Source organism: Parasteatoda tepidariorum, chromosome 2, assembly GCF_982258835.1.
Source record: "Parasteatoda tepidariorum strain Cologne lab strain chromosome 2, Ptep-v5.0, whole genome shotgun sequence".
Lineage (NCBI taxonomy): Eukaryota > Metazoa > Arthropoda > Arachnida > Araneae > Theridiidae > Parasteatoda > Parasteatoda tepidariorum.
Window position 1 is genome coordinate 86,174,558 of NC_141756.1, and position 14,524 is coordinate 86,189,081.

At 31.4% G+C, this 14,524-nt stretch overlaps 1 protein-coding gene across 1 annotated transcript; it reads left to right on the plus strand.

The window, feature by feature from the left end:
• The first annotated feature begins 40 nt into the window (after nt 1-40).
• On the plus strand, nt 41-14,234 carry LOC107444159 (single-strand DNA endonuclease ASTE1). Its single transcript, XM_016058243.4, has 2 exons — nt 41-345; nt 12,220-14,234. Exons 1-2 carry the CDS (start codon nt 185-187, stop codon nt 14,213-14,215), a joined length of 2,157 nt encoding a protein of 718 aa, XP_015913729.3. The 5' UTR covers nt 41-184; the 3' UTR covers nt 14,216-14,234.
• Nucleotides 14,235-14,524: the final 290 nt, after the last annotated feature.

Genomic DNA, 14,524 nt, shown 5'->3' on the forward strand with positions numbered 1-14,524 from the left:
CTTCAGAAAAAGTTTAAAATTCATATTTGTTTTATTAAAAATGGCAATAGCAATCTCGGAATTAACATAAAATGAAGAGAGGTTTTGTGTTTGTAAACAAACAAAGTAATGTTTCCTTAGTTTTCACTAATATCTATGAATTTCTTGAAATTTGGAATTTATTTTGCTGATCATCATTTTTATCATGGGAGTTAGAGGCTTGAGTACTTTTTTTAATAACAATCCAGATTTAATGAAGCCATTCAAACTGCATGACACGACTATCATTATAGATGGAAACAATCTTATTCATTTATTATATTTTAGAAGCAAAGTTGATTGTATGTATGGTGGGGATTACAACAGGTACTTTTATTTATTCTTCTCATATTTTCTCAATAAAAAGATTTCAATCATACGATGACAATTGGCTTATAAGTGTGATACTTTTTGCTGTCTCATTATGCTCTTTCTTCAAAATATGACTTAACTACCATTCTATAACTGTTCTATCCTTTTCAGTTTTACAATTCTTCGTGCGGTTAGAAATTCCTATATGATTGTTAATCATCAATATCTTCATTAATGCTATTTATTTCAAATTGAAGGAATTAAATCCATGATTAAAGTTGGCTTATAATTCTGCATAAAACTGCTATAAAAATAAATTCAAAAAAAGATGTATTAATTTTTACGTATGTGCTCTACCTCTCTTCTATAAATTTCTTTCTACTTGATTTTTTTTTTTTTTAAATATTACTTTACAAACATTCTCTTGATAATTTAGCATTTGTGAAATGTTATTGGTAATTCTGAGTAGGTTTGTACATTTTTATTTTAACTATGTGTCCAATCAAACAATTCTCCAATTTTTTAAATAAATTAAACAAATGTAAGTAAAAAAATAGTTTATGCTTATTTTTAATATACACTAACCATGACCAAGTAATCATAATTGGAAATTTAAACACTAATTCTTAATTAACATTCTGCATGATTATATAAATATAGTTAATATTGTGCATAAATATTATTAACTCATAGCTAGTAAATTTTATTTCAAATAATTTAAGTTTTTTTCCTTCATATTTTCACAAAATAACCCAGAAAACATGTGATAAATTTCTTTGTTTATGTTCAAGAATAAGTTTTAAATTAGAGGGTATTAATAAGAAAAATTTAAAATTTTAGATACAACTATTCATAATATCATTAAAATGTGTGCATCATAATTTCAAAAATACTATTTAAAATAAAATGAAAACCAAATATCACAGCAAATGCTAATTTTGCTGTAGATACATAGATGATTATATGGTATTAAATGAACTTCCTAAACCCATTTACTGTGAGACCAGTTAGGTGCCTTTTTCTTATTTCTCTTTTCTTATACATTTTTTGCATTTGAAACCTTGTTTATTAATTTTTCTCACGTAAATAGAAAAAAAAATTTTAATTGTACAAGAAATCCTTTTCAAGATTTATAATTTTTATGAGTAATTTTAATATTTAATTAATTGCATTATTTTTAACCTGCAATGAAAAACGTTTTCCACACATAATGCTACATAATCTATATTATATATATTTGGTACAGAAAACTAAAACTTTGACTGAATTAATTAACAAAAATAATAAAAATTTTGAAAAGCTCCTTAGAGTACTAGTTTGAAATTTGACATTAAAACTTGAAAATTGCGTGTACACATGGGAAAATTATTTATTTAAAGTTAATTTTTTTCTTGATTTTTCTCTTTTTATTTTATTTTTGCAGTGTTGAAATAAATGAATTTCTGTCTGTTGTGTAGTGAGCATGTAGCAATTTTTGATTTAAAAAGTAAATCAGAGAACAAGTTTTGGTAATTATGTGCATAAATTAGTTGGGTGATTATGTGTATGAACTAGGTAGGCAAACATTTCAACTGGGCATAATTCTATCCTAAAGAATTTGAATTTAGTGTATCAACATAATAATGTTTAGTTTATCACAATGATAATGTTCACATAATCCATAATTTAAATTTTTATTTACACGAAGAATTTCATTTATCTTAAGGAGAGAAATGAAAAATAAAAACTGATCAAATTAAAATAATAATAATAAAATAACTATATAAAAAAAATTTGATAAATAATAAATTTTGATAGTTGTGGCTTATAATTGATTTCTAAATGTTGCTTAAAGATACAAAAGCGTAATTATGTTATTAATGTGTATTTTTAAGAATAAATTAACTTCAATCGTGAAAAGTTTCTATTGCATTTATAATAAATGCTGAAAGGACAGTGCTGAACTATCTCCCATGGAAGGCTTTTACAATCAGACGTATTAAAAGCAGTATACGGGGTTCCCACGGTACTTTAAAAACCTTGAAAGTCCTTGAATTTTGTTGAAAAAAATCAGGGCCCTGAAAAGTCCTTGAATTCTGCCATAGGGTACTTGAAATGTACTTGATTTTTTAGGAATTAAAATAATACTAATCTTTCTTACAAAAAAGCAGTAAAAAAATAATAAATAAATTCAAAGGAAAATTATAGAAATTCTGATCGATGCAATTTTTAATGCTTGAAGTGAAAAGGGGTTAAAGAAGATGCAAAACTTTTCTCTCCTAGATTTTTCACACAAGATTATTGTTCATCTCTCTGATGTTTTGAAAGCTGAAATTTCTAGCAAATTTTATGTTTTTATAGTCATAGTTTCTGAATGACATAGAGTGTTTAATCGATTTAGAAATATGTTCAATGTGTTAACTTAGTTATTACGACAGGTTAATATTGTTATCCTATTTTTCTTTTAATTTACATACGAAGGATAATTAGTTTTTCATTATTTATAATCAAGTTTTTATATTTAGTTTTTACTGCTAATAAATAAAATTTAGTTCTACAGGTTTCATTGATTATGAATAAACATCATGATTCACGGATCGGAATTCATATAAAATGTTCAACGAATTGTCATTTAAATGAAAGTGATTAATGAATCACATATAGAATATTACTTTAAAGTGTTGATTACTCATCAGGATTCACACATCTTGATTTCAATTAAAGTTATTTTTGAATCGTATTTAAGTAATTACGTATTTAAGTAATGTCAGAAAATTGCCTCACAATTTTCATTCCAGTAGTTTATAAATCACGGCATTGCAATTCACAACAGAGAGATTTAAGAATCACATATGGCTGTTCTATATTAAGCACCTTTTGGATCACAAATTGCAGTTTTCATCATAATGATTACAATTCATATGAAAACTATTATCTAATTACGCAACAAAATTCATATTGAAGTTATTTATGTATCACGCATTGTAATTTACGTCTTGTTAGTTAGTGCGTTTTGTATCATTTGCTATTCATATTGTTCCGATTTAAGAAACTTAAACAGCAATTCAATTTCAATTTACAAATTACTCATTGTGATATGTGATTTACGTAATCTTTGAGACTTACTTCACCTTTCTTATATTTTTGATTTACATATAGTATATCTAGATTCGTATAAATGCCATTTAAAAATTATGCTCAGTGAAAATTAAGCTTATTCACAAAATTTTAAAAATCACGCTTCACATTTTATGGATATATTTTAAAGAAAATAAAACTTGGTAAGTCTTAGTTTTCTGTAAAATATTGCTCTACAATAGATTTTATTATGTTTAAAATGCATTACTCATTTTCTGAGGTAAAAAAAAGATTATTTGTTATTCAAATTGAAACAGATATGTTAAAGCGATATATTTTGATATTTTATCTAATTATATGCATTTCCTGTAACCTAAAATTTTATCTAACATATTAAAAAAATTATTTATATTTTAATAACCATGCAATTACACAAACTTTATGAATTATAATATGCTTGTTTAATGTAATATGCATTATTCATTCACTCAATTTCATTAATTCACTTTTTCAAGAAAAGTTTCACTGATGCTAGTTTTTAAATGTTGGCTAGCATCCTATGTCAATTGGAGTTTTTTTTTTTTTTTTTTTGTCAATTGGAATTTTTTAAAGTGATTTGAAACAGCAATGTAACTATCAACCATTTGTATTATTAGATCATAAATTTAATAACTAATTTTTTTCTGTTGTCAAATAAGCATTGTTCTTTAAAAATATATAATTTCTGCTTCTACGTAATTGTGAAATCTAGTTGACATACTGAATAGGTCCTTGAAAAATGTGATTTTAGGTCCTTGAAAGTCATTGAAAAGTCCTTGAAATTTTTTTTAAAAAATTGAGTGGGAACCCTGAGTAAGAATTAAAAGAAAAGATTGCTCAGAAGTTTTATTTCTTGTGATATACTTGTCTTAACAAATAAAATTTGAAGTGAATGTGCAATTTTTTTAAAAAAAAAACTTGATGTTTTTGCTTGTTGTAGGGCTGAATAGTTATCAAAACTGTTATCCAACAAAGTATTAACAAAAGCGAAACACTGATAAACTGACGTAAAATGGTATTTCTTGATGGTGTTCGATGTCTAGGAATTTTTTTCCCTTTTTTTTTTAATAAAAAAGATTAAAAAAGAAAAAGAAAGAATGTCTTTATAGTCATATTTATTTTCTTTGAGAGGAGGAGGAGGCTGATTTACTTGTTTTTTTTTTTTTTTTTTTTTTTTTTTTTTTTTTTTTTCCATCACTTGTAAGAAAAGATATAGATAACTTAAATAAAAAAGCATAGATAACTCCCTATCTCACTTTCTGTTTGATTTTGATTTAAAAATGCGATATCAGTTCTATTTATTAGTATCCGTATTAAAGTCTTCCTGCTTTTATAAAAAGCTATTACATAATAAACTTAATCAGATTATTAGCAGATGTGAAAATCAGGAAAATTTCTTTTTTTTTTTTACTTATTCGAAATAAACTTTTCAAACTTCTAAATTTCTGAAAATTATCATTAAAAATAAATATGTGTCGCTTTTTTTCTTAACACTTATAATTTGATTACTACTACCACCCCGTAGAAATCTGCAGTTGTTGATTCATACTTTTATCAAAAACGTGGACATAACATCAACTGTTTGTAATTTTCGTGTAAAAATACTAATATAAAAAAAAGAAGGAAACAATTCAATTTTTATTACACCTAAAATAAAAAAACGTAGCTCGTGTCACTTTCGGGATTAACTACTTTTACATCAATCAATACCGAAATTTCCCCTTTTTAGTTCGAAAATAATGCGTCCAACAATTGTCTTAAGTTCAATAAAATTATTTTCTACATTAGAGTTCATTTGAAAAACATAGTTTTTATTTTATTATTTATTTTGTTCACTGTAAAAGGAATATAAGTAAAAGAAATGGGGACTTAAATATAACAACAACAAAAAAACATACACTTTTTTCCATTATTTTTTGTAAAAAATCGTTTAATGATAAAAAAATATATATATCAATGTAGAAAAAGATTCGTTCTAAAATGCAGAATTTTCATCAAAGTGTCCAATGTCACCATTTGAAATTTTGATCCCTCAGATTCCATCAATTTGTGGTGGAAAGAGAGTTCTTAAACGATTTACATTTTTCAAAAGTTGTAATGTATACATTAAATGTATTTTTTCTCACCAAATATTTCTACATAAAGTTCGTTGAAGTCAGTAAGTTTAACTAAATTTTTTCACATATTTATATTATTTTTACTGTTGAATTAATTTCTCATAGCCGTAGATCATTTCTAATATGAAATTTTTTTAAAAAAATAAAATTTAATCCAAAAGAAAAAGTTTGCAAAAAGTGGCTATTAACTGAGGAGAACTTATCGATATCAATCACGGATACATTAAGTTTGAGGGAAAAAAAGGCAATTAAGAGTTTACCGGCCTTGGGCTAGTAACTAAGAATTTAAATTTTCAGGTATAGTATACTAATAATTCTTGTGTTGCAAATAAATTTAAAACTTCTCTTTGACTCTGTAATGTGCTCTCTCGAAGGACATATAGTAAAACAATGGTAAGTCCATTGTTTTTATATTCTGAAAATGAAATAATGACTGCAAAATTCTCCGTATTAAAGAGATTTTTGAAAAAAGTTTTTTTTTTTTTTGAAAAAGATACGAGTTACTCATTTTCACACTTAAAAGGTATGCAAATGCTAAGGAGGAAAAAATTACAAGGCCTTTGTTAATAGTTTTCGCTAAGCTGAATTATGCGATAAAAAAAATATAAAAAATACTTTGGCATGAAAAAAATGAATTGACATGATGAACGCATCAATAACATTTTTATATCAGAAAACTAAACATTTTTTAAAAACTGTACAAAATAATATGATAAAGCCATGGTGGTTTAGTGAATAGAGCGCTCGCTTTACAATGAGGTGAATCGGGTTTGAATCCCAACGATGGCTGGTCAATACGAATTCTGCACCCGGCTCGCACCAACCCTAGTGCTAACGTAAAGTATCCTCAGTTATAGACGAGTCATCGGTTAGAATCCGCTTGCCGTCAGCCTAACGGTGGGTGGTTTTCCTCTTCATTTAACGCAAATGTGGGTTTGTTCCATCAAAAAGTCCTCCACGAAGGCAAATGTCACCCAATACCACTCAGGAGTTCTCTTGTCTTCTGAATTGAGTTCAAAATTACAAGGCTACGGAGTTGAACATTGGTAATCATAAACCCAAAGTTGGGTCCACTGCTCAACGACAGTCATAAAATAAAATAAAATTCCACATTGTTTCATATAGTAATACCTGAGTTATGACTATGACTCTCGGCGAAAATTTCTTGAAATAGTGGGGACGGTGGCTGTGAATTTTTTTAACTATAGAGTGATTGAGTGGTTTTAAAGATAATACCTTCATGGGAAATTTTGATGAGTCATGCTTATTTCAAGTAAAATCATTTGATGATTTTTCATTAAATTGTTATAAACCATTTAAAAGCTTTAGTTTTCCTATAGATAAAACAATTAATTTGTTTAATTATATATTCTCTATAAAATTATGGCTTCAACATTTTTTCAACGGAATAAGTTATTTTTATTATCATTCTCTCATCTGGAATTTTAAATATACTGTTCTACACCATATCCAACTCCATTTTTTTCTCAATTAAGTATATTTTGACAATAGTAATAATGTCAGAAATTCCTGCTGCGAAATTATAGCCTCATAGAAGGTAATTTTATTTATTTTTATTTTAAAAGAATAAAAAAAAAACTATAACTCAAATCGTATTACCTTTATTCTGATGCTATTTGCTATATAGTGGACAGCTAGTCATTTTTTCAATTTGTAACGCCGTGCAGTTAACTATTAACCGAGCTTATATTCAAAAAACGTAAATATTTGCCTCAGTTTTGTTCAAATCTAAACAAATACTGCTGATTTTGAAGCGTGCCTGTCCTTCTCACTAAATAAAACAGGCAGAGCTCGTTACTTAACAAGCCTGGTTAAATCCTATCTTGGTTTTGAATGTCAACCAAAGTTAAGGCAAATATTTACAGAGGAAATGAAAAAGTTGAGAGGCTCCTCCCTTTACGCGTTGTCCGATAACAAAATTATTATTTATATTATTTGTTATATAAGTTTTCTCATGTTTTTTGTAGCGAAGTTTTTTCTTCTTCTCGACAATCTAAAATGTTTAACACGTTCACGTCCGGCGTGACCCACCGATGGGTCACGTTAGATTGTCTCATCTTGGCGGCGCACCAGAGTAAAAACTGGTAACAAATAAATTTCATTTTTTAGTTTTTTTCCGGGAATAATAAAAATCCATAACTACCAATTTTTATATTGAAATGCTTCTTCGCCGTGATAAATTTCCTTACAGTGAATTGTTATTGTTGAGAATAGATTAACTCCTCCCGAATATTATCTAATATTGAAATAGTTCTTCTACCAGTATTTTCACTTTTCCCGGCGTGAACGTGTTGAAACATTTTCTCTTGTCTGGAGAAGTGTATGTGGATTTGAGTAGTCCATATCAATAATTTATTGGGCTTTTATCCTTTTCTTTTGTGATGATAATTGTAAATATCGATGCATTGTCATCTATGAATGTCACTAGGTTTTACAACACAAAAAACTGAGAACTTTCTATAGAAGAGTATAAACTATTAAAAATTCCGTTTTAAGGAATTTTTCTTCTTGTGATGACCAAACGTCCTCAAATCTTGAGAACAGACATCGAATTTCATTGAGTGTCTTCAAAAACTTTCGAACTCTTTGAGGACAGAAAATGTTTCCAAATTTTTACGTGTTCACAAATGTCCACGAATTTTTCCGAAAACATATGATCTTTTCTTTTCTATGCTGTGAAATATCAAAATAATAATAAAAATAAGTGAATAATAATAAATAAAAAATGTGCTTTTTCTTTTAACAAGATAGTTTTGTCTTACAGCGAATACAAGCGAAAAATCATCATGCTGAGCTGAAACTAACAGACGAAAGCGCAATACTTGTCTTGAAATGATTTTAGTAAAAAATAAACAAATTTTAATTTACCGAAGTATATTTCATGACTGCTTATTAATAAAATCAAGTTTGGTTAAGATGGTTCTGCCCCTGATATTTCTCATTATAATTTTTTTTTGAAAAAAAATCCTTATTGCATATACAAATTAATATTTTCCATAAATGTGTGGTGTCTTCGAATCGCAAAATGTTTCAAGTACGCTCCGCTGATTTGTTCTAAAATCATTGTGAATTAATCTAGTCACCTTATTTTAGTGTACAAACTTGTTACATAATCTATTCTCACCAACTTAGAGGAAATAAGATCCATATACTCACGGGCCTCTTCCTCGAAGCACAAAATATTTTATTTTCATACTTCAGAATTTTTGCAGAACCTTTGTTTAAAATTGTAACTTAACTTTGCGCGATGTACAGTAAATTTCGTAAGGATGGTCACGTCTATCTAATACAATGCTAATATCGCTCTTCTTATTAATCGCTGTGCGCACAGCTGATATAACTTGACAACTTGCGCATCAGGCGCAACTCATTCTCACTGCAAACAGCAGGGCTGATTGTGCTCCGGAAAAAATCCGGATTTCTGGATTTTTCGCTAACCGTGATCCGGAAGTTTCCGGAGATCGAAGGTCCTGACGTTTCAAAAAATCATTGATCACAAAAGTTTCCGGAAATCAAATTTTGAAAGGTGGAACTTAAAAACACAGTTTATTTTATTTGTTTGTAAGGGAGAGCCAGGTACTTCATAAGCTTTATATTCAAGATTAATATAAATTTTTTATCAGTAAATAGTTATAATCATAAACTCAAGAAAGAAAGAAAGACATATTTGTAAATTTCATTTACTTCTCCAGGTTATAGGTATGTGTAAATGGTCTAAGTAAGTTGTAAAATTTTAAATATACTTTTAGTAAACTAAGAAAGATTGAGAAAAAGGAAAAAATCTTTGTTTAAATTTTCTTTCCATTTAAACTGTATTTTTTTTTTTTTTTTTTTTACTCAAGAAATTTTCTGGAATTTTGACTTGGACTCACAATCACCCCTGAAACAAGCTAACTAGTTTGTTTTATTGCAATAATCACGAAACTGCCCGCAAAGGCCCTAGATGCTTAAACTGTTTAATTTCAGTCTTGCAGCAAAAACTAACAGTAAAAAACTTCTTTTTCTAAACTGAAAGCTGATATTGTACTCAGTCCTGTTAGTCATAATGGTTTAACCTGGGGGCCGAAGTAGCCCTTTACTTACTCATCATGAAATATGGAGGTAAAACCTTGAGGTGACATAAGCGGAGTAAAGTTGGGAAGAAATGAGCACAATTGCTCGGTAAAGTCCAAAGGACAAAATGAAAATCTGGAAAAGCATGGTATGGTGACAGGAAAAAGAGTTGTGAGTAGTCAATAATCTTGGAAATCTTGGAATGGTACTTACTTTGCTTGAAGCTTACTGTGCTTATCTCGCTGTTAAGATTAATACTTTTCGGCGATGAGGTAGTTAGCATCATAGACTCCTCTACTAACTTGATGCGATAGCTGTTGAGGACAAACGGGTTTAAACGCAAATGACCGCAAACAATTTAACAGTGAACCTTATTACTACTACCGAAAAACCACCACAGAAATTACGTTCTTTGGTCAAACTGCTACAACAATTCTTCACAGTGTGTTCACTTTGTCTGGGTTTGAAAACCACATCTTGAATATCTGTTATAAAAATGTGTTAGTTAATGACTCGCAGAAGTAATGCATTCTGTAATACTTGCTTCGTAGACACACGAAGGAAGAAGGAATTATAACAGCAGCATGAGGTGGACGGTAAGACGCTTGAATGGTAACCGAAACTCATTGGACATTATCCGCAGGAAAGTGACCTGAACCCCCGACTCGCGGCCAACAGGCACGCCTGTCTCCAAAGACGTATAAGTCTCGAATGATATTGCACTACTCGTTTTTCAAAATACGAGGGTTGTCCATAAAATAAGGTTCCCAACGAATTTTCACAATGAAAAACATGTTTATTGGCATTGAATAATACATGTTTTTTTTTTTTTTTTTTATATCCGTCGTTGAACAGCCGACCCAATTTCATGGGTTTACGACTACTTACGTTCAACTCCGTAGCCTTGTAATTTTGAACCAATCCAGAAGACAAGGAAACTCCTGGATCAGTACCCCCAGAGGTATTGATTTGTTGTGGGAACATGGAGGACTTTGAGACTCGACAGATTTAACGTGCATCAGTCACCATTTACTACACGGGGAGTCTTCGGCCGGCGAGGATCGAACCCACGACCTCTTGGATATGGGCCCAGCGCCCTACCGACCAGGCTATCCCGGCCCCTAATAATACATGTTTGGAAAGCTTAGACTTCCCTATTTTTTTCGACATAATCGCCGATAAGATCAATGCATTTTTACATGCAGTGTACCGTGTTCTTTATGCCTGAGTCGTAGAAATCTGCCGCTGAGCCGCGAAGATAGCTTGAAACCTCTTCCTTCAGCTCTTCGTCGGTTGTGAAATGCGTCCCTCCCAAGTGTTTCTTTAATTCAGGGAAGAGATTGTAATCACTGGGGGCCAATTCTGGGCTGTAAGGGGGGTGTGACAGTATTCCATCCAAATCTGTTGATGAGATCAGTTGTGACACGGGCGGTATGTGAACGAGCGTTGTCCTGATGGAGACACACTCCAATTGTGAGCGTGCCTTTTCTCTTGTTTTGAATCGCGCACCGAAGGTTCTTCAACGTCCGACAGTAGCGATACGCATTAATTGTTGTGCCCGTTGGCAGGAATTCGCACAACAGCAACCCTTTCCTGTCCCAAAAGACATTCGCCATCACTTTGCTGGCGCTTAAACTTCTTCGGCTTCGGCGAGCCTGGATGTTTCGACTGACAGGATTGTTTTTTTGTTTCCGGTGTCATGTAGTGAACCCAGGTCTCGTCCCCCAGTGACAACAGAGTCAAAAAATTCCTCGTCATCGGTTTCGTAGGCATGGAGAAATTCGCGGACTGCTTCCACACGTTGCCGTTTGTTGTCATCCGTCAGCATTATCGGGACCCACCTTGCACAAACCTTGGCATATCCTAAGCGGTCTCTCAAAATGTTGCGAATGCAGGACTTACTGACATCAGGGATCATCTCGCTGAGGTCCCAAACCGTCACCATCCGATCTTTCAGCATTGCTTCTTCCACTTTCGCAATCGCTTCGTCTGAAAACGATGACCGGCCAGAATGTTGTTCGTCATGGAAGTCTGTACGTCCATCTTTGAATTCTCTGCACCATTTCGGCACATGTTGCACACTCATACACTTGTCCCCGTGAGCTTCACACAGTTGGGAATGAATGTCCACCGGAGGAACGTTTTTTGCACACAAAAACAAATCACAGAGCGTAATTCACACCTGGCGGGAGAAACAAATAGAAGCTCCATCTTTCACGGCTACCAAGACAAGGATTAACGTTGTAGATAGCTCGCCGGGGCGGGAACTGGGGGAAAGGGAGCCAAGTTACACGCCAGTCCCACCCAACCCCGCTTAACAGCGTTCCTAACGTCCGCAGCTCCAACCTTATTTTATGGACAACCCTCGTATATAAAATATAAATTCTATCTATTTCATTGGTGGACCTTATTTCATTGGTGGACTGGTGGATTTTGAAAAACATGTTTTGTAACCTTAATTTTGAACATCGTTGTATTATAAAGATCTTAAAGTGTTAGATCTAATTTTATCATCTTTCATATGTTCTCAATTTATGTTTTCCTGTTCGTGTGAGTTGTTATGAATCTTATCTTACCTAATGTTACTTTTTTTTATCCATAGATATTCATCATCAGTGCAGAAATATTTTTCTTCATATCTTGAATGTCATATCAAACCTATCGTCATATTTGATGGAGGTTACGACACATCTAATCGAAAGTTAAGAACAAATTTATTAAGATCTAAGTCAAGATTGACTCTAACTCAACAAATCGCAAAATACGGAGATTGTGCTGGAAATGTTTTACCCATAAATGCTCAAGAGGTATTTCGATGTGTGCTATCGGAAATGAATATACCTTTCGCCCAATGCGACTTTGAAGCTGACGACCAGGTGACTGCACTCGCAAACTACTACCAATGCCCTGTCCTCAGTGATGATAGTGACTTTTTTATTTTTGATGTTAAGAAAGGTTTTATAAGACTATCCTCAATAGAAACTACAGTATGCTTAGGAACAGCTAACAACGGATTTCAATTCAAGTACCTAAAATGTGACATTTATTATATTGATAAATTTCTTTCTTTTTTTCCTGGTATTGATCGAAGTGTTCTTCCTTTATTTGGTACTTTAGTTGGAAACGATTTTGCTAACACCAAAGACTTTGAAACTTTCTTTTCAAATATTCAGTTACCTAAGCAGAAGTACAAAGGCCTAAAAATCAATCAGGGGCAACGGAGAATTATTGGCCTTCTATCCTGGCTGCAATGTTACAACCTCGAAGAGGGCATAAAACAAGTAATTTGTCGTCTCAAAAAAGAAAGACGAGAGAAGGTTAAATATATGATCGATAATTCTGTTAATGGTTACAGAATAGAATCGTGCAATTTAATACATGTCTTAAATGGCGATGCATCTCTTTGTTCTAAAGAATTAATGCTAAACTCTCGGATTATTTTACCGTGTGGTAAAAAATTGCCTATCCAGTTTATCATCTCTTTTCATCAAGGGTCTCTCCCATCTTTCTTTCTGAATGTGGTTAATCTGCATCGAATATTTTTACCAGCTCAGGTCGAAAATACCCACCTGGAAAGCAGTTTTGTATGTTCTCGTTATATTCGTCAAATATTGTATGGCATACTTTTGCAGCATGAATTTGCCAACTCCGAAGAGCATACCAATTTGTGCCTTAAATCTGTTGAAGAATACGATCGCCGATGTGGAAGTGTTCAGCGTTTCTTAGTTGAACCTATTTTCAACCTGGCAAATGGAAATCCTCTTCCGATGTTGAATCATCTTTACGATTTAGAAGAGGATTATCTGCATGATTTATTGTTAGATGTAATTGACTGCCAAAAGTCATTCATCTTTTTATTACCAAACAATTTAAAATTATTGTTTGGATCCATAATTTATTGGCTAAAGAACTGCACACCCGCTCCTTGCGAAGAGTTCCTATACGCCTTAATTTTATGTGTGATACACTTAAACCTGCTGTTGCCAAAATCCAAGGAGGTAATTCAAAAGAAAATGGAGCGATGTAGTGATGATTTCAAAAACATACGATCATTGGTAAAAACAATATCATCTTCTGATGCTTTGGTAGCTACCAAAAATATGAAAAAATATTTGCAAAAACCCACATTCAATCGGGCGAATCCTCTTATTCTTCATATAGTACATAGCTACAGTCAATTTCAAACATGCGTACTATACATTTCCTATTTAAATATGTTGCTGCGTTCTCCATTTGAAAATCCCAAGTTACACGAGTGTCTCTGTGGTACTATGATTTACAATTTGACCAAAGAAATACTTTCTCGGCCATATCCCGATTTATTCGTATCAGAAATTTTAGGTAGGCAATCAAACGTAGCCATATTATTTAATACATTAAAGGATGAATTACTGAGGAATGTACCCTGTGAAAGCTACGTAAAAATCGATCGCTCCGAAAATCAAACTAAAAAATCTTGCTCCATAAAGAAAAAATCACAAATTCAAAAAACTAGTGAGAAATGTGATCCAAACGTAGAACTAAATTATAACGAGTTTGGACAACTGTCTTTATTTGATGGTGAACTAAATGGTGATTGTACTGAAGTCTATATATAAAATTATTTATATTTTCTTGCTTCTTCGTATGTATTTTGTTTAATTAATTTTCCTTACTGTCCTGTTCTGTCCCCATATCTTTAGCTTCTAATTTTTTTTGACGCAACTTCCTCAAAAATTAATAAATAATATTCTACAGCCCTTCCTAAAAACTAATAAAAAATTTGGTCCGTTGGTTTAAAGAGACTTTAGGCTCCAAATTTGCTCAATCAGCATGTAAATGTTTCTTCATATTTCTAGTCACTAAAAAAATTTTCAGTATTATTTTTCAGCAAACACTAAATCTTTATTGTAAAAAAAAATATAGGA

Coding starts and splice junctions, on each gene's coding strand:
- LOC107444159 (XM_016058243.4), top strand. CDS start 185: ATGGGAGTTAGAGGCTTGAGTACTTTTTTTAATAACAATCCAGATTTA. Junction 346..12,219: donor TATGGTGGGGATTACAACAG/GTACTTTTATTT, acceptor TTTTATCCATAG/ATATTCATCATCAGTGCAGA.